Genomic DNA, 24,930 nt, shown 5'->3' with positions numbered 1-24,930 from the left:
GTTGCATATGCTGCCAGATGAGATCCTTCAGTAAATTTTGCTTAACCATTTTTCTTTATTTTGACAAAGAACCTTCAGTGCATTGAGAGTAGACAGAGAAATAACTGCAGTGTAAGAAACAAAATGCATTAAGAAAACTTTTAAAAATGAAAGCAAAAATTGTTGAAATGCATTCTTGTCTTCCCTGTGGTTTGATTTTTAAGACCAAAAAAACCCTTATTAAATCTGTTTACAATTCCCAAGACACCATATCTGCTTCTAATCCCCAAGAAGATTTTGCAAAATAGTGTGTTAGGTGATGCAATGTGGCAGTGGCTAAGACTTTGGTATATAAACTAATAGTTTACCTCTAGTTTATAATGGACCTTTAGTACTTCTTTAATCCTTACCACATGTGGATGACCTGAACAAACCCTAAAGGAAGACAGAAGCTTTGTTGTATTCAGGGGGAACAGTTGCTAAAACTCAGATTTACAGCTGTGGCCTGGCTTGTTGGGAAGTGCCGGGCAACTTGATCTTTTAATCTCCTTTCTCCCCCCATCTGTACCCAGATATTATAAAATAACAACTGTTCATTGAAAGTACCTGCCAGACAGAATTGAAATCTGTATGCTATGCTATGGAAGTCTAATTTTAAATAAATTCTTTCTTGGTTTATTTTTTAAAATGGTGGTTAGGAATGATAACATCAGCGAAAGCCAGAAAATAGAGCTGTTTAATAGTGATCCAAAAATTTTATGTTGGATAGTTTAAGAGCTATTATCAAGGAAGTAAAATTCTGTTGAACACTGAATCCCTCAGAACTTCTCTGAGGAAGTAAGAAGTATAGATATAGTAATAATAATGCATAGCACTTTCAGGTTTGCTGTAGTCTTTGTATGTTATTTGATCCTCTGGGAAGTAGGTGCTATTATTTTTACAGATAAGGAAACTGCGGCAGAGAAACATTAAATAACTTTCCCAGGGTCACAGTGATAGCAAATGAGGATGGATTTGCACTCAGGTATTCCTGAATCCTGGTCCAACACTTTATGTACTGTACCACTTACCTGTTAATCAGCAATGAAAAGATGTTTCACAAAATAGAAAAGAAAGCAAAAGCAAAAAAAGTAAAACAAAATTTGAATTCAATCAGATATTGATGGAAAATGAGGGCTTAGAAGAATGAAAAAAGAGAATGAATCTAAATATTTTGCAGATGTGTCTAAAATGGTTCTCCCTTGGGTTTCCTCATTTAAAACAGTAAGAGAAAAGTAGATGTTCCTATTGTGGTTTCCAGTGCTGAAATTTAGGAAACCACTATCTTTCTTGTTGACCAATATTGGAACCTAGATAAATCACACCCACCACTCAGAAAAGATTGTGAGGGAGCCTATTAGGGACAGGATTATATTACTACTGTTACTAATTTTTATCTTTCCCTTTTGGCAAATAAAAAAATAGTTTATCTCTTGAAAAGTTTTCCTAAGGAAATAACAAACCAGAAATACAATTTTAGACCACTGATAGGCTTATGTCAAGCACTATGAAAATGGGTAGCCCAACTTAAGCTATATAGCATTTCTGATTTCAAATATTTTCTATGTGAACTTACTTATAGCCTCCCACCTTTATAAAGGAGGGAAGGTGCCTTAAAATCCTGGTTTAAGACTTTGTGATATAATAGTTTGGTGGTATGGTTCTAAATTCAGTTTACTATGATACCTAGTTTTAAAAGCCATCATTCCTGAAAAAGACAACTTACAAAAATACATAGATTTAAAAGAAAGAAAATGCATCATTGTCTTGGCTTATTAAGTCATAATATTCATTTTTAGATCCCATCTACCAACTGCAAAAAATTTTTGTTAAAATTTATCTGGTAAATTTTTCCATTATGTGAGGGTGCCCTTTTTTCTCTTCTTTGTTCAGGTATGGGAAACATTTTATTATTTATTAATATTGGTTGAACCTAGTTTTATGTGGCTAGAAAATCATCTAACCCAAAGCTTACAGCAGAGGTCGGACTGATGTCTGAGATCCTCTGGGGAAGCCAGATAGCTTCAGGGAATTCTTAGATCCTACCCAGCTCTTTTTTGGGGAGGGTTCCCTCAAAGCTTGTGTTTTGGTTCCCCAAATTTGAATGTTTATACTTACCTGTGTATATTGTTTTCTTCACTCTCTTTATTTCACTACTTTATGTTTTCAAGTTTCTCTGTATTCATCATTCACCATGTCCACAGTTATTCCCTAATCTGTGGGCATCTATTTTGTTTCCAGTTTTTTTTTACTATCACAAAAAGTTCAGCTATAAATATTTTGATATATATATATGTATACTTTCTTATCAATAGCTTCCTTGGGGAATAAACCCAGTAATGGAATCTATGGGTACAATGATAAGGGCACTTTAGTCGCATTATTAACATAATTCCAAATTACCTCCTAAAGTCATTGTACCAATTTCACAGCTCCACTAGCAATGTACTAGTGTATAGTCCCTTCCCACAACTCCTCTAACACTGTCTATTCATGTATTTTGTCATCTTTGATAATTTGCTGAGTTGAGGTGAAACCTGTCATTTGTTTTGATTAGCATTTCTCTTATTTTTAGTGATATAGAGCATTATTTCATGTGGTTAATTGTTTGCAAGTCTCCTTTTAAAAACTTTCTGTTCATATCCTTTGACCATTTATCTGTTGATGAAAGGCTTTTGGTCATAAATATATACAAATATGTACATATATATGCATATCTATGCATATTAATTATTTCTATATTCTAGATATCAAACTTCATCAGAGAAATTTAATATAAAGACCTTTTTTTCCTATTGGCTACTTCCCTCTTGAGCATTAATTTTATCTGTGCAGAAACTTTTCAGTTTCATGTATTCAAAGTTATCTATTTTACCTTTTGTATTTGCATCTTTCCATTGTTGAGTTAAAATTCTCTCTTATTCATATATATGAGAGGTATATGCTCTGTTTCTTTTCTGGTTTTTTTTTAAATATTATGATCTTTAATATTAAGGTTATGTGCCCATTTAGTATGTATTGTGGAATATTGTATACCTTGTTGGTCTAATCCCAGTTTCTGCCAGACTACTTTCCAGTTTTCCTAGCAGTTTTTATCTAATAAGAATAAAATGATTTTTCTTTTTAAAAGTTCTTTTCTAAGTAATTTATGTTTTCTGTTTAATCAGAACACTGAGTTATTGAGTTCCACTGTTTCTGATTCTTTCTTGTCTAATCTTTTTCTTTGATGCACTTCTTTATTTGGTTTTGATGACTGCTGCTTTATAATATAGTTTAAGGTCTGAAAGTGCTTTTCCTCCTTCATCCCTACTGCTTGTCATAGTTTCCATTGAAATTCTAGATCTCTTGGTTTTGCAAATGAATTTTATCAAATCCTTTATCTTTTCGATAATCTTGTTGGTATAGCATTAGTAATATAAGTTAACCTTGGCAATAATATCATTTTTATTACATTGGCACTGAATATTTCTCCAGCTATTTGAGTTATGTTTTGTAGCTCCATTAATTCATTGGCTAAGGCAATTGAAGCATGTAAGTTTCAGACTGATACTGATTTGCTGTCTATGGCTCATTTCAGCATGTTATAGCTTTATTGTTGATCATCTTTTATATTAAGAATGTTTTTCTTTGTCTAATAGCATGATTGCAACTTCTGGCTTTTTAATTTACCTGTTAATATACACGGATAGTAATTTGTATAGTAATTTTTTTCTAGTCCCTCATTTTTCATAATATGTTGTTATTTTTTAAAATATGTTTTGTATAAGCAACAGATTGTGGGGTTTTGTTTTCTTATCCAATCTGTCAATCTTTTTCATTTTATTATATTATTTAATCCATTCATATTTAAAGTTTCATATAGGTTTATATTTTCTTCCTCTTGTTTTTAATATGTTTTTCCCTTAAATTAGGATCTTCCTCTCTGTTATATAAACAAAGTGCCATGTCTTTTTTGGAATTTAAAGTTCTCCCCACGGGCTCCCTTTCCTTCACTCTCTAGGCCTCCCTCCCATTTATTTGTTATTCCTTTCCTTAGTTTTTGAGTTTTGTTTAAATTCCCTTCTCTTTCTTGCTTTTGTCTAGTTATTTAATTTTTTCCGTCCCCCCGCAACTAGCCCAATAGAATTCCCCTTCCTCTCATCCCTTGTAACTTGCTTTGTTCATTACTTTAAACTAACTTTTATTTTTGGCACCTTTTTCTAGAAAAGTTTTATTTTCCTCCTTCTCTTTGTTATTTATATTCTCTTTTGAGCTTTCTAGACCTTTATCTTTGATTCGTGGTCCTTGTACCTATTTAGCCCTTCTTTTTTCTCTGTATTCCTCATGGAATTAAACTTTTGAGGTACCTATCTTGGTTCTCCTTCAAAACAATTTCTGTTATTGTCTTAAAGGTATTTCCTCTTCACCCCCCCTTTTTTTTAGTTGTACCTCACGATTAGGATAACCAATTCCTGCAGGTGATAGAAAGGATATTGTCTTGTGTTAGGAATCTTTCTACATCCCTGATTCTGCAATTTATTATTGACCTTTGCCCTACACTTGTTCATTTTTTCCCTTGAAGTATTTGCATCAAAATCTCTTCCCTGGGTTCATACCTTCCCACTCTTCTGGGTGTAGGATAAATGGTCTCTCTAAGTACCTGATCCCTACAGATCATACCCCTTTGTCAGGTCTCCATTTTGCATTATAGAATTTCTCTTAATTCATCAGTGGTACCCACTTCCATCACTGAAACAAGATTTCTCCCTTTCCCCACACTATTGGATACCTCCCTTTGCTTCCTCACATATTCTCCTATTGGCTTTCATTTCTTAGAGACTGCAGGAGTTTATTTTCTTCCTTGTTAGCCTTAGACTTGATCAGGGAATATATTGTCTATTTTCCTTTATAGTTCTTTCCCTCTCTCCTTTTATGTCTTCCCATTCTGAAATTTAGTCACACACAACAGAAAAAATGATACCGATTGTCGTAGTTTTGTAAGTTTTAGTCCATGATATTTCAGGCCTGTTTCTCCACCATCATTTGCATTTTACTTCTGCTTTCACCCTTGTCTCCTGATGTACATTTAGACAGAAATCTCTTAATGGTCTCCCTTTTGTTATTTTGTCATCATTCTCGTTTGCTATATTCATTTGTTATTCTCATATTTCTGCTGTCTGGGGGTATTTGAGAAGCAAATAATTTCCTCAGGTCTAATTTTCTTTCTAAAAATATTTTGAATACCCCCTTTTGTTGGCTGTACATCATTTTTTCATTTATCATTAGGCTCAGATTTGCAAGCAAAATCACCTTGCTCTCCAATTTGCATTCCTTAGCTCTTCAGAATACAATATTCCATTCCCTACTGTATTTTCTGGGTACAAAAGAATCTTGTCTTGTTAGAATTTAGTTTTCTTTGTATTTGAAGGACTTTTTCCTGGTTGCTTGCAGAGTTTGTTCTTTGTGGAATTGTTAAATTTAATCACTATATGACATACTTTTCAGAATAAGGTTTTTTTCTTGAGCTGATTGGTAGATTTTTTCAACTGACACTGTTTTCTGTCTTTAGAAATTCTGGACAGTTTTTTTGTATAATTTCCAACAATATTGCTTTCAGGCTTTTTGACTTGTCATCTTCTTGGGAAATTTATAATCCTTAAATTGTTTTTAATATCTTGTCTTCAAGATCAATGTGTTTTGCTCGTATGTAGATCATGTTCTCTTTTAACGTGATTGCTTTTCATTTTTCTTCTTCAGATTGTCCTCCACTTCCATGTATTTGCATTCCAAATTAGTTATCCTTTCTTCTGTTGCTTTGGTGATACTTGCCACTACATACTCAAGTTTTTCTAGTCTGCCAATTTTTTCTACTGTGCACACCATTAATTCTACTGTTAGAATTATTATCTCCCTGACACTGTCCCCTGGCCATGTGACTCCATGTTCTCCTCTCTGATAGTCCCTTCCTCACACAGCTCCTTGGGCCTGTGCATTAGTTTCTGACCTGTCCATGCTAGGTCACAACCCTTTATCACCTAGGAATGTGGACAACAAAACTTCAGCATCTAAAGATAGAGAGGCAATAGAAGAACCACTGCATTTACAGTCATAGAACCTAGATATAAGTCCTAATTTTGTTCCTTATTCCCCTCATTACTTTAGGCAAGTCATTTTCTCTCCATTTTGTCATTTGTGAAATGAGAGGATTGAAGTTCTTTATAGCTCAAGATCTACGAACCTATTATCCTAGTCAGCTTGGTGGCCTAGTAAATGAAGCATTGGGCCTATAGTCAGGAAGTCCTGAGTTCAAATTTGGTATCAGACACTATCTGTGCGACCCTGAGCAAGTCACATCACCTCTGTCTGCCAGTTTTCTCAATTATAAAAGGAGGATAATAATAGCACCTTCTTCCCAGGATTGTTGGGAGAATTATGTGCGATAATATTTGTGAAGTACCTGGTTCATCACAGGCTTTTTATAAAATTTTTTCCCCCTCTTCTTCCTTCTCTTCCTTTTCCTTCCACTCTAAATCTATGATCCTGTGATTTGGGCAATTATAGATACAGGCTGCTTTGTGTTTCGTATTGCCTAACTTTCATTGTCATTATACCTCAAAGCTAGAAAATATTTTTAATTCAGAGTGCCATTTGCAATGAAAATTATTCCTAAATGGTCCCAGGTCCCTCCCAGAAGGCTAAATTTTAATCAGATCAGATAGGATATTCCCATATGGTAGATCTCCTCCATTCCCTTCATCTTTATCTTTCCCCACAATTAAATATAACTTAAGTAGACACAGGGAAAAGTGATTGACATTTTGATGGGAGGAGAGGTACAGTTCTGAGGAACAGGAAGGAACTTTGCCAGGATAGGCTAGCCTTGTATTCAGTACTGGGGAAATACTCCCTCAGCTGGAACTAGGAACTGTGGGACAGGCTTTTTTGGCCTGACATGTCACCCACTTTTTTTTTTGAAGGGTTTTTTTTTTCTTGCCACGATTGTAACAGAGAAACCATTAATGTCAATCTGGCTATAAATGGTAAGGCAGTTTTTACTAAGACCCTTTTTGGCATTATTTGAAACACACACACTCCAGTCAATCATAGTAAAAAGTGCCCACTAACAGATGTGGCAATTAAGCTGAAGAATTCTGTCTCTGTCTCTTAGATTTTATTATATAGAATAAAGTGGCACATTAAATCATTCCAATTTCTGAATTTGACATACAAATGTTTTTTAGCTTACATATCTGGAAGGAATTCTTTATCAATTTCTTCAATTAAATCCTCACTGATACAAGATAAGCACAGACTTATCAGCATGGTCTTTCACTGTGGACTTTTACCAGGCACTACATGTATTTTCCATGGGTTCATTTCTCTGGGGTGACCTATCTTCTCAGTAAGGGAATTAGGCTCCCCAGAGGTTGATTTCACACCTTAGATTCCTTAGAAATAAATCTATCTTTGGTTCTAGTCTAGAATGGCCTTCCCTCTCTCCACCAAGGAGTATATGTTAGATATATGTTATATGTTGGACATATAACATCAATCAGGCATAAAATAGCTTTATTTTCACACACAAAAAAGGAATGCCAATAAAAAAGAATCACAGATCAGAACAGAATGTATTAATTTATCAGATTATATATTTAGAGAATTGGAAGGGCTGTTAGAAGTCATTGTGTCTTAATTCCCTCATTTTTTGAGGAAACTGAATCAGAGAGGGGTCTCATAACTTGTCCAGGGCCACACAGCTGATAAATGTCTGAGGCAACCCTTGAACTCAGGTCTTTTTGAACATACCCACTGTAACATTTAGCTGCCTCACAAGTATCACTGCTAGTAGAATCCGTTGAAAACAAAGACTGAGACCTTCATTGGGGATATTTGTAAATAATTTCTTTTCAAAGGTTGCTAATTAGCTGTTTTACATTTTACCTCTACTCAACATAGTCTGATTAATGTCAAGTGGAGTCTTTCTTTCCAGGGGTCTCTCTGTGAGACACTTTCCTCTTTCATCTTGTTTGCTTCTGCTACTGTTACCACTGCAACTGTCACAGTAGCTAATAACCAGCTGTTAGGGTGCCTGGGGAGGAGAAGGCAACAGCTGCCTTTGCATAAGGCCCTGTACCAAAGGAAAGATGACAAACAGGAGGTGATCTCTTCCCAGACATAGGTTTGCTAGAAGGCCATGAGCTCATGTCTTGCAGTTTAATGGGGTGACCTGACCCTCCAAATAGCTGACTCATTCTTACTTTGAAGCCACTAGTACAAGGAAAACTGAGGGGTGGTGATCTCCTGTTTAGTATATCCACAGAGCCCTGGCTCAGCAGTGAATTAAAATACTATTTTGCCACCATGCACCAATCATGGCTCACAGAAAGCAGTTAGAGGATATCTGCACATTCAGGGACAGGAGGAGGGCCCTTCTATCACTCTTGCCTGGAAGTGAATCCATTCCAAGCATTTATGCTATTGACTAGAAAACTTGGAGGACAAAGGGGTGGTTGCATGCAGCTGTACACTGGGAAGGGCTATCCTTTTCTCTCTAATATCAAAGGACAAAGCACACTTCTGGTATATAGGTACTGTGAGTATCAGGGAATTTAAAGTTTTTTAAGTTTTTGTATTCATGTGAATAAAATATGTTTTCTACATTGCCTTAGCTTCAAATATACTTCCACAGGAAAAAAAAACTTCAATGTTCACCCTCAGAAAGTTTTCAGGTAACCTGAAGCCTTAGCAAATTATCTACCATACTTTAATTAGGAGAGTTAAATTTTTGTGTAATCTGTTTTGGAGCATAAGGAGTGACTTTGACTGTCAAGAAGTAAAAACAGATCTGAGAACCAGACAAGCTGGAACAAGGGACTTAGAGCTATGAGAGAGTCTGTCAGTAGACTTTGTGTTGTCATATGGTGGGAGACGGAGCTGTTGATATGGCAATATAGTGACCCAGGTTCAGAAGATCGAATTCATTTTTGACTCAGCTCGTTCTTCTCTCCTTCTTCCCCATCTCAGTCACTCATAGATTGTATCTGAAATCCCTTCCAACTTGAGATTCTGTGGTCTAACACAACCCAGCCCTAAAGAAGGATTTCCTCTACAATATACTCAAAAAATAGTTGTCCAGACTTTTCCTGAAGACCTCCAGAGAGGGGAAATCTATTATTCCTGAGGCCACTCATTCTGCTCTGGGCTCTATCAAATATCCCTCAAAGTTAAGAAGTTTTTGCTGACATCAAACCTACATTTGTCTCTTTTCCCAGTTCTACCCACAGAGGCCAACTGGAATCAATCCAGTTGTTCTTCCACATAACAGCCCTTTCAGCACTTGAAGACAGCTCTCACCTCTTCCCTGAATTGTCTCCAGGATATATATCCCCAATCCTTTCAATTTATATGCATGCCATTGAAACTGTTCATCATCAGCATCACCCCATCTCCATGTTCTCTTGCTTCTCAATGTTCTACCTAAAATGGAGTATCCAAAACTGAAAATGATGTGCCAAGAATTTTACCATTCCTTCTACCTCAAATGCTATTCCCCATCTTCTCTAGCTATCTTTTCTTTAAGGGCTAGTTCAAGACCTGTGTTTACCATGAATTCATCCTAGACTACTCCCATGCACAGCAATCTTTCATACCTCAAAGCTTCTAGAGCAAGGGTGGGTAATCTGCGGCCCTCTAGATCCTCAGGTGTGTCCCTTTGACTGAATCCAAACTTCACAGAACAAATTCCCTTAATAAAAGTTTGGGGCCACCACTTGAGGACCTAGAGGGCCACATGTGTCCTTAAGGCACAGATTCCCCACCCCTGTTCTAGAGCATTTGTTGTCAGTATTGTTCATCTTGTAATCAGTCATATAGTACCATCTTGTTTGTCTAGTTTTTCAAATTTATGTGTTTCCACAGAAATAGGAAAATCCTAGAAAGCAGAATATTTTTCACCATGTTCCTCATAGTGCTTATACAGTGTTCTCTATGGTAGATACTCTGTTTTTATTGATTAATTTAGATAAATTAATGGATGAAAAACTAGGGATACTTGGAGTACTGCCCTAAAATTTCAATAACCATGATCTCCCACAAAGTATCCCTTTGTGCCATTTTCAAAAGGATTTTGGAGCTACATGAAACATTGGCTTGGGTGGCAGGATGCCACTAAGGTAACAATGGTATGCAGACTAAGTAAGGGTTTCATTTGAGCCTGATTCATATATTTAATGTTATTTCAAGGTGTTGTTTGGAATGTGTTTTTAAAAAATCTTCATTGTATATTTATTAAATTGGATTTATCTGGGTTTTTTTAAATTCTTGCCTGTGGGATAAAAGTATAGTAAATGTGTTACTATGTTTCTGTTCAGATATATCCTAGATTATTAAGGGTATCATATGAATTCCACTAAAAATATAGTTTCTTAGGTTAGGGAGAACATATTGTTTTGGTATCTGTCAACACCAAAATGACACGAGGTCCAGCTTACATAAATTACTTACATTTATTATTGAAAAAGAATCATTTTTTGACTGCAAAATACAACACCCAATTAGAAGAAATAGACTTGAGCCATCAATTTTTTAAAGACTCTGTCAATCAGTAAACAAGCATTTATTAGACACCTATACGTATGCCAGGCACCTTGCTAGGTGCAGGAGTAGAAATACAAAATCAAGATAATTCTTGTCCTAAAGAAGCTTGAACTCTGCTGGGGAGAGGGAAGGGACATGACATTTTCAGCCAATTGATCAAGAAAGATTTATTAAATATTTACAATGTGTCAGACACTGTGCAAAGCACTGGGGATTAAAAGTAGAAAACAGAAGCAATCTCTCCTCATGGGTATTACATTCTAAAGGGAGAGACGTGTTCCTAAATTTGAACCTAGAAGACCCATACAGAATAGATAGAATATAACCGTGGAAGGAAAATCTGCAGTTACTGAGTAGATTTGGGATAGGTCTTCTACAAGTTTGACATGGATGTTGAAGGAAGCCATACATTCTTAGAGGCAGAGATGAGGAAAAAGAGCTTCGTAGGCATGGGGGAGAGCCAGTGCAAAGGCATAGAGACAGGAGATGGAGCTCTGAGTGTCAGGAACAGTAAATATAAGCTATTGTTCTGGACTGTACTAGAGGTTCTGTACAGGGAAATGATGTGTTAAAAGATTGGGGAAAAAAGGAAGTAGCCTGGTTGTGAAGAACTTCCAATAAAAACAAAGTAGTTTGATCCTAGAGGCAACAGGGAGCCATTAGAGTTTTTTGAGTAGGGGTAGTGGGCGTGATCAAAATTGCATTTTAGAAAAATCATTTTAGCAACTGCGTGGAGTGTGGACTAGAGTGGAGAGAAACTTAGGGTAGAGAAACCAATGAGGAAATATTGCAATAGTTCAGTCAAGATATAATGTGGGTCTGAATTAGGGAGATGGCTGTGTGAATGAAGAGAAGGAAACATCAACGCATGCTAGAGATTGACTGTGGTGCAGGAGTCAAAGGTGACACCTGTGAGCAAGGGGAACTAGAAAGGTGGTGGCGCTATTAATATTAATAGGAAAGTTTGGAAGAGGGATGGATTTGGAAGGAAGTGGAAAAGTAATTCTCATTAAAAAAGGGTGTAAATGGGAACATTTAGGAAGAAATAAAGTACATTTTTAGAAGTTTCCTTGTATTTGATGTGAGTGGTTTCATCCTGCACATAAAGATGAATAGTTTTAGCTCATCACAGTGTCCAGACAACCTCGAGGTAAATACCATTCCTCCCTCCCCCAACTACAAAGCAGACATTGTTCTCACTGTCAGTGTTTGTCTACGTCTGAGAAGCTGAAGTCCATTGAAAGAACCCCAAATGCCTCTGTATTTAACAGCATGAGAGAAGACCATATGAGTCTATAAAGCACAGCATGCCAGAGCAGGGTGCAATGGTGCGTACTGGCTTTCATAATTAAAAGAGGACTTGGAGAAATGGCACTGTTGTGAATGCTTCTCTTGGAAGGAAATATTATCTGTGTGACATAGTTTGGAAGGGAACAATTTAATTTAATTATTGGTAGTACTTTCTCTTCTAAGGCTAGCTTGACTTTACTCTGTATAGATTTTGTATGTACCACTTTATGTACATGTTATCTCCCCAATTAGAATGTAAGTAACTAGAGAACAGAAACTTTTCACTGTGTTTGGTTTTTCTTTCATATCCACAGAACTTAGTCCATGGCTGGGTCATTGTGAGAACTTAATAAATTATTGGTGGATTGATAGATTGTTTTGGACATACTGAGTTTGAGATGCTAATAAGGCATTCAACTTAAACTATTCCATTAGTATTTGGTAATACTGGACTCAGGAAAACCAGAATTCAAAATCAGCCTCAGATACTTACTAGGTGTGTGATCCTAAGTCAGTTAACTTTAGAGGTACTAGGTGGCTCAGTAGATAGGGTACGGGGCTTGGAGTCAGGAAGATCTGAGTTCAAATTTGGCAAATCATTTAACTTCTGTTTGCCTTAATTCACTGGAGAAGGAAATGGCATACTAACATCTTTGTTAAGAAAACCTCATATGAGGTTATGAAGAGCCATAAATGACTGAATGACTAAACAACAAATGCTAGATGGGAGCTCAAGAAAGAAAACAAGTCTGGATATAGAAATCTGGGAATTATCTAAAGAGAGGTTACTTGAACCCCTAAGAGATCTTGAATTCAACAAATGAGAACATGTAAAGAAAAAGGAAAAGAGGGTTCAGGATTGAATTTCAAAGTACACCAGTAGTTAGTGAGCATGATAAGGATGCTCATATAAACATAATAAATAAATATATGTAAAATAAATGCAGAATTATTAGAGGAAGGATACTAATGAGTAGGGAATAAAGAAAAGCTTGAGCTGAGCTTTGAAGGGAAATAAGTAGGTATGATGAAGAGTGTTTCAGACAGGAAAAATAACCTGATTAAAAAACAAAATTGAGAAATGGTTTGTCATGTATAGGAAACAGCAAACAGTACAGGTTGGCTGTAGCACAGAATATGTGATGGGTATCAGTTCTGGGAACAACAGACCAGTTGAGAAATGGAATTTGGACTAACTGGAATTTATTTGTACCAACTAGGATATTTAAATTCACCAGCAGGGAAGTCTCACTTGAAGAGGCAAAGACTCCCTAAATGGACAGTACACAAGATTTATACAAGTTTTAGCGAGTGGGGAGCAGGGTAAGGAGTCTGGTAAAAGCTGATTAGTCAGGATCCCTCTTGTGGGACTTGAGGGCTGCAGCTCTATTTTGTCTCACTTGCCTTAGGAGTACCCATGGGAGAATACAGACAAATGTGTGTGAATAAAATGGAATGATTTCATTAAAACAGAATAACTCTGAATCCACAGTGGGAGTAATTTATGATAAACCTAGAAAGAAAGGTGCCAGATTGTGAAGGACGTTAAATATCAAGCAGAGGAGTTTGTATATTTAACAAAAAACGATGGGAATCTTCAAAAGGTTCTTGAGCAAAGGAGTGACTTCAAACCTGTGCTTTAGGAATCTCCCCTTGATATGTATGTGGAGGATGAATTGGAGGGGACAATGGATGCAAGGATTCCAAGACTTAAGCAGTGGTCTGGGAAGAGGCTATGGACTGGGGTAGTAGAGACGTTCATGGGGAGAAGGAGACAGATGCAAGAGATACAGAAGAGATGAAATGGAAAAGGCTTGGCTACTGATTGGACGTGTGGGGTGTGACAGAGTGAAGAACTAAGGTCACTGTAAGAATGGAGGCACCCTTAACAGAAGTGGAGAAATTAGGATGCAGGGTCTGTTTAGAGGGAAAAAGGATTAGTTCTGCTTCAGAAATGTTGCATTATAAGATGCTGTTGTGGGCCAGGTCTGATTTAGTGTTTCAGGCTTTGTATTGGAAGGAAATAAATAGACCATCTGACAAGATGGTAGCAAAAGAAGAATTGCCTAGCCATAGCATGGAAAGGATAGAGGATTGAATCAGGTATGTGCAATCCCGTTCATCTCCATTTGGAAATTGATCTTGTTAGAAGTATGTTCTGACTCACTTGGCAACGTGGGCAGAGCATTGACTTCTCATGGGCTGGCCCCTTTTTATTCCCTAAGTGACATTAGCCTCCTAGTGGAGATTCCTAATCAAATCTAAGGACGAGCTTCCTTGCCTTTTAGAGGAAAAGAAGCCCACACTAAATGGCAGAACTGAGTACTATCTGTTCTTGCCATGTGTACATATGAGACATTAAGTTTGAGAATGTCTGTAAGGCAGCTGTATATGTGACTGGAGCTCTAGAATTCCTTTTCTGAGTGAAGAAATAAAGTCATTTCCTCAACTTCTTCCCAGAGAATTCAAGTGACTTTCTGCATTTAGAATAGCCTGAAAGAACACTTAAGAGTTTCCATTCCATTTTTTCCATGTTAACAATGATAAATAACCAAGAGAAATATAGCAAACTGCCTTGTGGAGAAAATTCAAGCAAATATTGTTTGAATTTTTGAGAATTTCAAGGTTTCTTAAAATTAATTCATAAAAAATAAAGGACATCAAGTCATACTAGGTCAAGTTTAAGATGTAGATCTTTGTAATCTATATTTTAAAAACCAACTAGATTGGGGGGTGTTATGAGAGTTTTCATCAGAGAAAGAATTCTAAAAATTGTTACTATTCAGTAATTTGCTAAGTAGGTACTAATATCCTACTAAAGCAATACGTCTTATCAAAACCCAAACTTATTGTAAATATTTGAGTGTATCTATATTCTCATCAATATGGGTATTTCTCAACCTTCACAATCTACGCCCTCAAATAACCACTACATGGTGGATCCATCCACTGGATGAACAAGCGTTCCTCTTGTTATTCAAATTGTACATAGATCTTGACATAGTCTGGTTGTGCATATATTGAGCCTCATTCTTACTTCATAATCAGCCAACTTCCTTTCTAGGTCATACAGATTATAAATACTCTTGTCAATTGACTCATTATTAAGGCTTTTGTGGCAAATTTTAAAAAGCATAGCTTCCTAGTAAAGCTGTACAATTAGGGAGACAACAAGAGTTAAATGTTCCAGCTGCATTTCCTATTGCAAATATAAACACTTTAGCAATGCTAATCACTTGTACTGATTTTCTGTTTTAATTTTCCATAATAATTAAGTGAATGATCTTGAATGTAATCAGTTTTGCAGTAGGAGGTTCATGCAAATGTTTTTTCTTCTATAAACATGTAAAATTTTATCTATGTGAAATTGTATACATAACAAAACTATTTCTTCCCTTGTAAGTTGAGGTCCAAGACAGAGACACACATGTGATCTGTAAAGTCTGGACTTGGAATATTTATTGAATTTTCTTCCCTTTTTCAATGACAAGTAGGCAATGGAATATTTCTAGGATGTTTCACTCCCATTAAAAATAATTAAACAAAAAACCTTCCTCTAATGTTTTCACAGGTTGAGAAGTAGGTTCCAGTTTTCTGAATGTATTGAATAATATTTTGTCATCTTAGTCTTCCTCCAGAGTTGTTAAAATACACATTTATGCCTGGAAAAAGTCTACCACATTAAATATGTGAATTCATACAATCTCAGAGGATATCCAGTTTACACTTGAAGAAAAATCCTCTCTAAAACGTGACCAAGAAGTGGATTTCCACTTGTCACTTGAAGACCTCTAGTTTTTTTGCAGAAGACAAAAATATTATTTCTCAAGGTTATTTCTTCCATTTTTGGAATCTCTAATTATTAGGAAAATTTTCCTTATATCAAACCTAAAATCTGACCCTTTGGAGTTTTCTTTCTGCTTCTACTTTCTGGGCCATGCTAAAAAAGTCTAATTCCCTCCTCTCTCACCTTTTTTTTTTTCTTCAGAATTTTATATCTAATTTTAATAATAAATTAAAAAATAAATTTAATAATACATTTTAATAAATTTAATTATATTTTACATCTAATATTTGCTATTCTGAAGTTGACAAACGTTAGCAAAAATCTATCTATGTAAAAAGAATGGAAAAAAATATGAAATTGTTCATCTCTACCATGTACAGTTCATTAAAAAAAAAATAATAATGAATTCAATGCCTGTATTCCAAAACTGGTTTGTTTGTCTGTCTGTTCTTTTCTGTACATTTTAAAAAAAAATGTTTCATTTATACCTTTTTCCTTTTTTTTTTTTTTGCATCACAGTTTGGTAAATGGTTTTCTTTCTTATCCTCCAAATCTCTCCCTCTCCCCTAAAATGCCCTTTCTGGTAACAGATAAGACACATCTACACATTGTCTATATTTGAAAATGTATGGCCTCTTCTGCATCTCTAATCTACCACATTTCCATCAAAAGATGGAATCATGTTGAATAAGTAAATTGACTTAGGGAGTATTATCATTTTTATTATTTGCATGGTCCAAATACAAGTAATGTATTTCTAATTATTTAGTTCTATCGATTTCTGTAAAGAGTGCTTTGTATTTATATAATTCCTATGTTGTCTTGATAGGTGAATTCTAAATGATTTTATGTGTTGTATACTTATTTTGAAAGGATTTCTCTTTCTGGCTTTTTCTGTTGGGTTAGGTTTGTAATATCCAGATGGGCTGATAATTTGGAGAGAAGAGTTATTTATATCCTATTTTGCTCCATTTAATAAGTTTCAATTAATTTTAGTTGAATCTGTAGGGTTCTCCAAGTAAATGACTATATCATTTACAAAATGTGGCTATTTTACTTCAACTTTTCTTATGTTTATTTCTTTTTCTTCTCTTATTGTTATAGTTAGTGTTACTAGACTATAATAAAATAATTGTGTTTTAATGGGTAGCTAGGTGGTGCAGTGGATAGAGTGCTGAGCCTGGAGTCAAAAAGACTTCTCTTGCTGAGTTCAAATCCACCCTTAGACATTTAGTAGCTGTGTGACCCTGAGCAAGTCACTTACCCCTATTTGCTTATCTGTAAAATGAGCTGAAGAAGGAAATGACAAACCATTCTTTTGCCATCTTTGCCAAGAAAATCCCAAGTAGTGTCGTGGAGAGTTGGACATGACTGAAAAACTAGTCACCAACAATGGACATCCTTCCTTTACTCCTTATCTTATTGGATAGGGGAGGAGGTTAATTATGTAGTCCATATTAGATTATGAATTGTAGATTTATTTTATGTATATTGACCATTAGTGTTAGATAGATACTATTTAACCACATTAAGGAAAGAGCCATTTACTCCTTGGTTTTTTGTATTTTTAACAGAAGTGGGTGTTGTATTTTGTCAAAAGCTTTTTCTGCATCTATGAATATAATAATGTGACTTTTCTTTTTGTTGTCATTATAGTCTGCTATGTTTGTAGTTTTCTTACTATTGAACTAAACTTGTATTTAAACCCAACGTGATCATAGAGATTAGTCTTTCTGCTATGTTGCCTTAGCCATTTTACTAATATATTATTCAACATTGGTATCAATAGTCATTAATAAAATTAATCTCTAGCTTTCTTTCCTTTGTTTCTCCCTAGTTTAAGAATTTACTTTATATAATGATGATAATTATATGGAATAATAATTTGTATTATATATTCTTCCTCAAATTTTACATGTAGTTTAGATAATATAATTAGGTGTACTTTGAATGTTTGCTGTAATTCACATATAAATCTATCTGGTCCTGTGAAGTTGGGTATTTTATATTTTTGTATGTGTTCATCCATTTAAGAAGATTATTAGTTTATTTGATATATATAGTTATATAAAATAATTTCTAATATTACCTCATAACATTTCCTTTTCATTTTCTATACATTTTCCTTTTTGATCTTGAACATTTTTCTCTCTTTTTTAATCAAATTCAAACCCCTCCTACACAATCTGGTTGTGGCTTTTGGCTATGTTGCACTTTTTTAGTGTTATTCTAACCAACAAAGCTGAATCTAAGTTCTAGTTTTTAGTTTCTACCTCCTCTTGGAGCACCCAGGTGTTTCAAAGGGAGATTCACAGGCTACCTGAGAAACTGATTGATAGGTGCTAATAATTTTTTTACATAAAAAAGGGGAAATAATCTTTTGCATGTTAGATTGCTTGGTTGTCCTAAACAGTTTCTGAGTTTGCAGACTAAATAGTTTAATTGGTAAATGGAATGCTTGGTTTGAATTGGTGACTTGGCATATGAACTTTCTAATTTAGGGTAATTATGAGTGGATAGCAAATTAATGCTTACAAGATTTCCCTTTCTTGATTGGTGGGAAGAATAATCAGAGCCTGTACCTTAAAAATTTGTCAATATGTATTTTACAGCAGAGTGTGTATTTTACAGTAACCCACAGCCTCTCCTACTATATAGTCAGACAAAGAAGGAGTCATTTTATCACCCATATTTTTGGTAAGTTAGTATTTTAGAGGTTTTCTTTCTGTTTTTATGTAAAGAATAAAAACTCAGACCCAATGGTATCTTATAGCTTCTTTAGTCATGTAAGAATAAATTTTAATTTTTACTGCTTTATAATGGCTAAAGGGAAATAGTAAACCTTTGAGGTAATTTTAAAAAACCAAATCTATGGGTTGTAATCTAATTTGGACTACATAATTGACAACTCCTTTTGCTTTCAATATGGAGAGGGGGTGTGGCATAATTGTTAGATTGCTAGCCTTGTGGGCAGGAAAAACAGGAGTAAATTTCATCCTCAGTACTACTGGATGATGAAGGATAAATCCAATATTAGCCTCTCTGAGTCTGTTTCCTTATTTGTAAAAGAAGTCTAGTAATACCTGTGATACTAATACAGTTGTTATGAAAATCATTGGGGTAATGCTTACAAATGACTTTACATCCTTTAAAGCAATTCATATAGGTCAACAATTATTATTTTCAAACACAAGCATAGTGATTTGTACATAGGACATATTCATTAAATACTTGGTAAATTGACCTGTTTTAATAAAAATCCTATTTATAAATATTTCTAGGCATGGTGATACTACAATACCCTTTAGTATTATTTAGCGCCAGAATATCACAGTATCATAGAGTTTGAACTAAAGTGAATCTTCTGGGTCCTCTAATGTAACCCCTCATTTTACCAACAAGGGAACTAACAGACAGGTTAAGTGAGTTAGCCAAGGTCATACAAAGTAGGAAAATAGTAGAGTTGGTATTTCAACCCAACTTTCTTTAGTTTCTTTAATTTTTTCCCCTTTTAACTCTTTTCTCTAGTGATCAAACACATGACATTAAATTACTTCTTTGGTTTCACTTTGCAGAAAATGCACTTACTCTTTTAGGCATTCAGAGCATCTTTCAATACAATACTAATAATTCCATTGTCTGGGCAGCTTTTCAAAATTCCATCCTCATACTTAGGAAATATATAGCCTTCCTTCCACTCAACTTAGGCAGTTTTCCTGAGGGATATTATGATGCTATCTGTTGGATATGTATGTAGAAGAAGAAGTGACCAGTGATTGATGGAAAGACTTATGAGCCTCTGCCCTTGTGTAAGAGGCAGACATTTTGGAAGAGGTTTTGAGAGAGGTAGTCTAGGGATGTGTGGTTACTAAGAGCCCTCAGAGTCATAAAAATGTAGAGGAAGCCAGCCCCACAATATATCCTTTGAATTCCAGGGATAGGAATCAGGCATATAACTCCTCCAATTCCTGCCCATTTTTTGATAAAGAGGTTCACTAGCTATTTATGATGGTCTTTTGTGTAACCAGCATTTTCTGGGAGGAAGGTGCGCTAAGAAAGCTAAGTGTTATCCTTCTCTTTCAAGCGGGACCAAGTAAGAAGCTTTAATTCTTAACTTCTCTATTGTAATCCTAAACCATAGCTATTTGATGTGTAGTAGGTAGATAGAATTCTAATCTGATGCCAAGGATGTGCTAATAAAGGAATGACTCTCTGGGGAAAAAATATACCCACAATATATCTTTAATTGTAAGCTACATTATTAACATTTCACCATCACTTTCTTAAGTCTAGATAATCAGCAGAACAGTAAACCCAACCCTGGCTTGACACATTTACCAATTTCCAAGGTATAAATGTTCACCCTGAAAATTTCATAATCTGCTCTTGAAGTCAGTCCTAGAAAGCTCCAGCGTACCGCTACTTGCACCACCCTCTGAAATAAGAGAGTATAGGAGAGACTGCTAAGCCGTGGCAGGCTAGACAACTGATGATGCAGGTGTGGCCTTTCTCCCTCACAAAAGCAGAAATCATATTCTTCCTTGAAGATGGGGTGGCCTGGGTCCCAGATCAGATACTATCTATATAAGATGAGGGCTGGCTCTATATTTTATTATGGGGACCAGCTGCACATTTCTTCATTTCTGCAGTTCATGTGATCCATCCCATTATCCATTCCGATCAACTGCAAACCTCCCTGATAAGATGGATGAGTGACATCTTTTTTCTAGCACCGTTTTACCTGTTTCTAACATCTAATACAATAGCTGACATTACATGAAAAAGGAACCTCACTTTTCTCCCCAAATATAGCAACTTCAGTAGATGATTTTGTATTTCTATTGAGCTCTTCTCCAAGGAGCTCAGATGTTTAGCAGATGTCATCTCTAATTAATCTCCACAACCACCGTGTGAGGTATGTAAATAGGTACATACTGCTCCCATTTTACAGACAGGGAGAGTGTAACACAGAGGTTAAGCAACTTGCACAAGGTCTCACAATCAATTTACTGAAGAGGGGGATGGAAATCTCACTTTCTAGAGACTAATTTGCCAAGGGCTAAGTTTTCAGAAGTGAAAAAATCTGGTACTATGCTCCTCAATATCAGTGATAAATTTTTTATCTTATTTTGAACTCGAACTGCCCCATGATTAACATCAATCTCTTCATCATTTGGCCTCTAGTTGGAAAGGTTTCTATTAGGAAACAGACCCTTCCCTATAAATCCCTCTAGTATTTATGTAATAATAGAAGGAAAATGGATAAATGGAACTTCAGACCCCATGTGGCTGAGCTGTTTGTGTGATTTGCTTAGTCTTTGCCAGTATGAATGATAGGAATTTTTTAATGTACAAGTTTTGTCTACAAGTAGGATTTCATTGGTATAGGGAAGTTCAGTTCAATTGGTCAGTCAACAAGCATTTATAAAGTGCCTACTATGTGCCAAACACTGTATAAAGTACTGAGAATATTAAAAAAAAAAAAAAGGCAAAAGCCAGTCCAGGCTCTCAAGGAGCTCACAGTCTAAGGCAGAGACGTCAAACACAAAGGCTCTATGTGGCCTACAGCCCTCTCAAGTGAGGTGAGAACTAGATTAAAGTTTCATTGGGAAATATTTCACAAAATAAATACAAATACAGTAAAATGTAGATGACACTACATTTTCAAACTAAATCATTACGTAGCCTGCAGGGATCCTTATGTGTGATTTAATAACCCATGTTTCTATTTGAGTGTGACACCACTAATGGATGGTAGAACTACTTCAACCAATATAGATCTGCAGCCACTCTGCCTATTATGACTTAGAGCAGCCTGAAGGTACTGAGAGAGCAGTTAAATGACTTGACCAAGGCCATATAGACAAGTATGTATCAGAGGTAGAACTTGAACCTTGGACCCCCTAACTTCCAAACTAGCTCCCTGTCCACTACTTCTCATTTTTCTGATTATTATAAGTATTAGTGACTAGTCTCGCAGCCATTTATACATGTACACACGTTTATGCATGTGAATATTTTAGTTAACTCTGAGTTCCTAGATTACTGGCCTTATAGAAGAAATTCATCACTATACTAAACCTTAAAATCAGGTTATACCTGTATTTAATAAATATGTGGCTTGCTATTATTATTTTAGTTTGTTATAATGACAACTGATCCCTACTGGTTACTGTCCTGCAAAGAAGACTGTGTTGGTTATTTTGCATTTATTAATTTGAGTGTGTATTTTTTTTCTTTCAGGTTATTCTTCTGGGAAAAAATGGAAGTTTACTTGAACTCTTTCTTGGACTTCCCTTTTATACTGTTTTACCTTTGGATTGGAATGACATTATCACTGAATCTTGAAGACCCTAATGTTTGCAGCCATTGGGAAAGGTAATATTTCTCATAGTAATATGTATTTAATTAATTTCAAAGTAGCAGTTCTGATCTTTATATTTCTTTGTATACCATGAATTCAATAGAATTAGCAAGGAAAAGATTAGCTTTAGGTTTAAGTCTTTAGTTATTTTTACTTCGGTATATAATAATTATAGTTTATTCCCATTTCTATAATAGCATATTTTGAAAAACAAATTTGATACAATTAAGTTTTAGTTATCTGTGAAAATAGCAGGCATATTGTGGATAATTCAATTTAGTCATGATACTATTATGTGCTTAGGGAATGTGTTAGGGAAACAAAACCAATATATGATATTTTCTGCCTTCTAAGAGCTTATAATAATTCTGGATAGATAAGCCTTAAAAGTACAGTACAGGATCATATATTATAAGATATTTAATTTACATAATTGAATGTAGACATAATGCATACTACACATGCTACAGAACGTCAGAAAAAGGAAAGATCATGGCTGGCTGTAGTTATAAAAACAGAACTTGAGATACTTTTTTATGGACTAAATAAATGGAAAAAAATGGAATGGGAATTTTAGGTGAGGAAGGACAGTGAAAGCAAAGATATAGAAACCCGAAAAATTGAAGATTATACTGAACGAATTGCTTCTAAGACTGTGCTCTTATATCTGAAAGTAAACTAAGAAAACGTAGGGTCAGAAGGCCTTGAATGTCAGTATGAAGATTTTGGACTTGAGCACCATAAGGGAAGCTATGGTTCATGGACCCAGAAGTTTAATAGGAAATAAAACAAAAACTCAAATAGCGTTAATATTATCTGACAAATGAATCAAAGTTTTGTAGGAAAAAGGGAGAGAGACTATTGGAAGGTTCATGAAAGCTTCATGGAAGAGGTGACATTTAAATCAGAATTTAGTAAAGAAGGTAAGGGAGGATACTTTTTAAAAATTGGACAGGGAGAGATATGTGTGATCCAAAAATATATTAGTATCTATAAATTTCAACATTCTTATAATAATAATAGATAACATCTATATAGCTCTTTATGTCCATTCTCTAATTTAATTCTCACGATCAGCTTTTGGAGTGAGTATAGAAATACTTATCTCCTTTTTATAGAGGAGAAAACTGAGGCATAGAGGAGTTGTTCAAGAGTACACGGCAAATAAAAGGTAGAAATGGAACTAAATATGCCTGATTCAAAATGAAGTACTCTTTACTGAACCAAGCTATCTATACATATCTACCTATGCGATACTCTCTCTGGGCCTTAGTTTCCTCATCTGTAAAATTTGGGGAATGAACTGGATGACCTCTAAGTTCCCTTTCACTTCTCTATCACTCTCACAGGAAGTAATAATAATGACAAAAATAATAGATGATATCTACATAGAACTTAAAAATTTTTAAAACACTTTTACATGCCTTATTCTATTGGAGTCTCACAAACTCAGTACAATAGGCTCTACAAGTTTTAATAACTCCCCTTTAGAAATGAAGACTGAGGCTCAGGCTGGTGAAGTGACTTGCTCAGGATCATATATCTATTGACTGATTGATTCAAACCCAGGGCTGTCCCTGCCTCTAAGTGATAAAATTTGTGCTTTGGTTCTTAACTGCTGGCCCATCTTTTTATAAACACGTGAACATTGCTAAAGCTGGGCAGAAGGAAGGAGAAAGAAATAAAGCAAAGAATTAAGATAGTCTATAAACATACAATTTACCCCTGAAAGATGATCAGTCATGTCAAAGAATATAATGGTAGGAGGATTATCAGCCATTTCCCATTTCCACAAAAGCAGACAGAAGCTAGGATGCAGAAGGAAGGATTTTGATGTTACGGATGATCCCTTCTCTACAGGATGATGGCTGTGAGGGCTGGGTTAGAAGCAGGTCTGCTAGTCTGGGGGTTCCTGTGCCTATCTTCTTGTTGGTGACATTTTGTCATTAGTTACTGTTGGTGGTGATGAGGAACGCTGGACCACTTTTCCCCAAAGATCATTGTTTTACCTAATCCCCCAAGGGTAGAATCCAGCAACAACATTAATTATATCTGTATTATTAAAACATAAAATAATAAAAGATGATTGTTGTCATGTCAGATTAGAGTCACAAGATCATTTGATGGAAAAAAAATATAATTAACTTCACTGGAATTTAGCCCAATGTGATGATGCATTTTTCTTTGAATCCAAAGGTCTTCCCTTCTCACTTTCTCCCTCTCCTCTAGATGATACTTTTAGTAAGTTAAAATGTGCAGGTGGAAATCCATCAATTCAATATCTTTCTATTAAACGATTTCTGGGTAATTGACTCTGGAGTGTTTTCAATGAACCTAGGAAGACTGAACAATAAAACCGGTTGTTTTTTTCTTTTTGAAAGTAATGGTAAACCATAAGCCTAAATTCTTGTTACGATACATTGCTAGTCAGTAGACAAATTTAGCCAGTCACAGAATTAGAGAATGACAGAATTTGAGTCTGAAGGGACCTTAGCAGCCATCTAGTCCAATCTGTGCCTAAAAGGAATCCCCATTATGATAAGCCTGTCAAAGGATCTTTGCCTCTGCTTGAAGGTCTCTAGAGAAAGAGAAACTTAATACTTCTTGAAACAGCCTGTTCCACTTAGGGACAGGTTTAATTGTTAGGAAGATTTTGCTTGTTTGTTTTTTCCTATTGTCAAGTCCACATATATGTCTTTGCAATTTCTACCCATTGATCAAGGGCCTTTGAAATACTTGAGCACAGCTATCCTAGCCCTCTTAATCTTTTCTTCAGGTTAAACATCTTGAATGCCATCACCAGATCCTTATATGACATAGACTCAAGGTCCTTGACCAAATGTCTTGATGGGCCTCCTCAGGATTCTCTCCAGTTTATCACTGTTCTTGAGCTGTG

General features: G+C 35.4%; 1 protein-coding gene across 1 annotated transcript in view; it reads left to right on the top strand.

Moving 5' to 3' along the window:
- Positions 1-24,930, top strand: part of MEGF10 (multiple EGF like domains 10) — a 161,846-nt gene that overhangs the window by 36,172 nt on the left and 100,744 nt on the right. The window contains exon 2 of the mRNA XM_072597212.1: positions 21,914-22,048. Coding sequence (XP_072453313.1) covers positions 21,933-22,048 — 116 coding nt within the window. The 5' untranslated portion in view covers positions 21,914-21,932. The remainder of the gene's footprint in view (positions 1-21,913; positions 22,049-24,930) is intronic.

This window comes from Notamacropus eugenii, chromosome 3, assembly GCF_028372415.1.
Source record: "Notamacropus eugenii isolate mMacEug1 chromosome 3, mMacEug1.pri_v2, whole genome shotgun sequence".
NCBI lineage: Eukaryota > Metazoa > Chordata > Mammalia > Diprotodontia > Macropodidae > Notamacropus > Notamacropus eugenii.
Note: the sequence above shows the minus strand (reverse complement) of the source record. Positions and strands in the feature narration are given on the sequence as shown.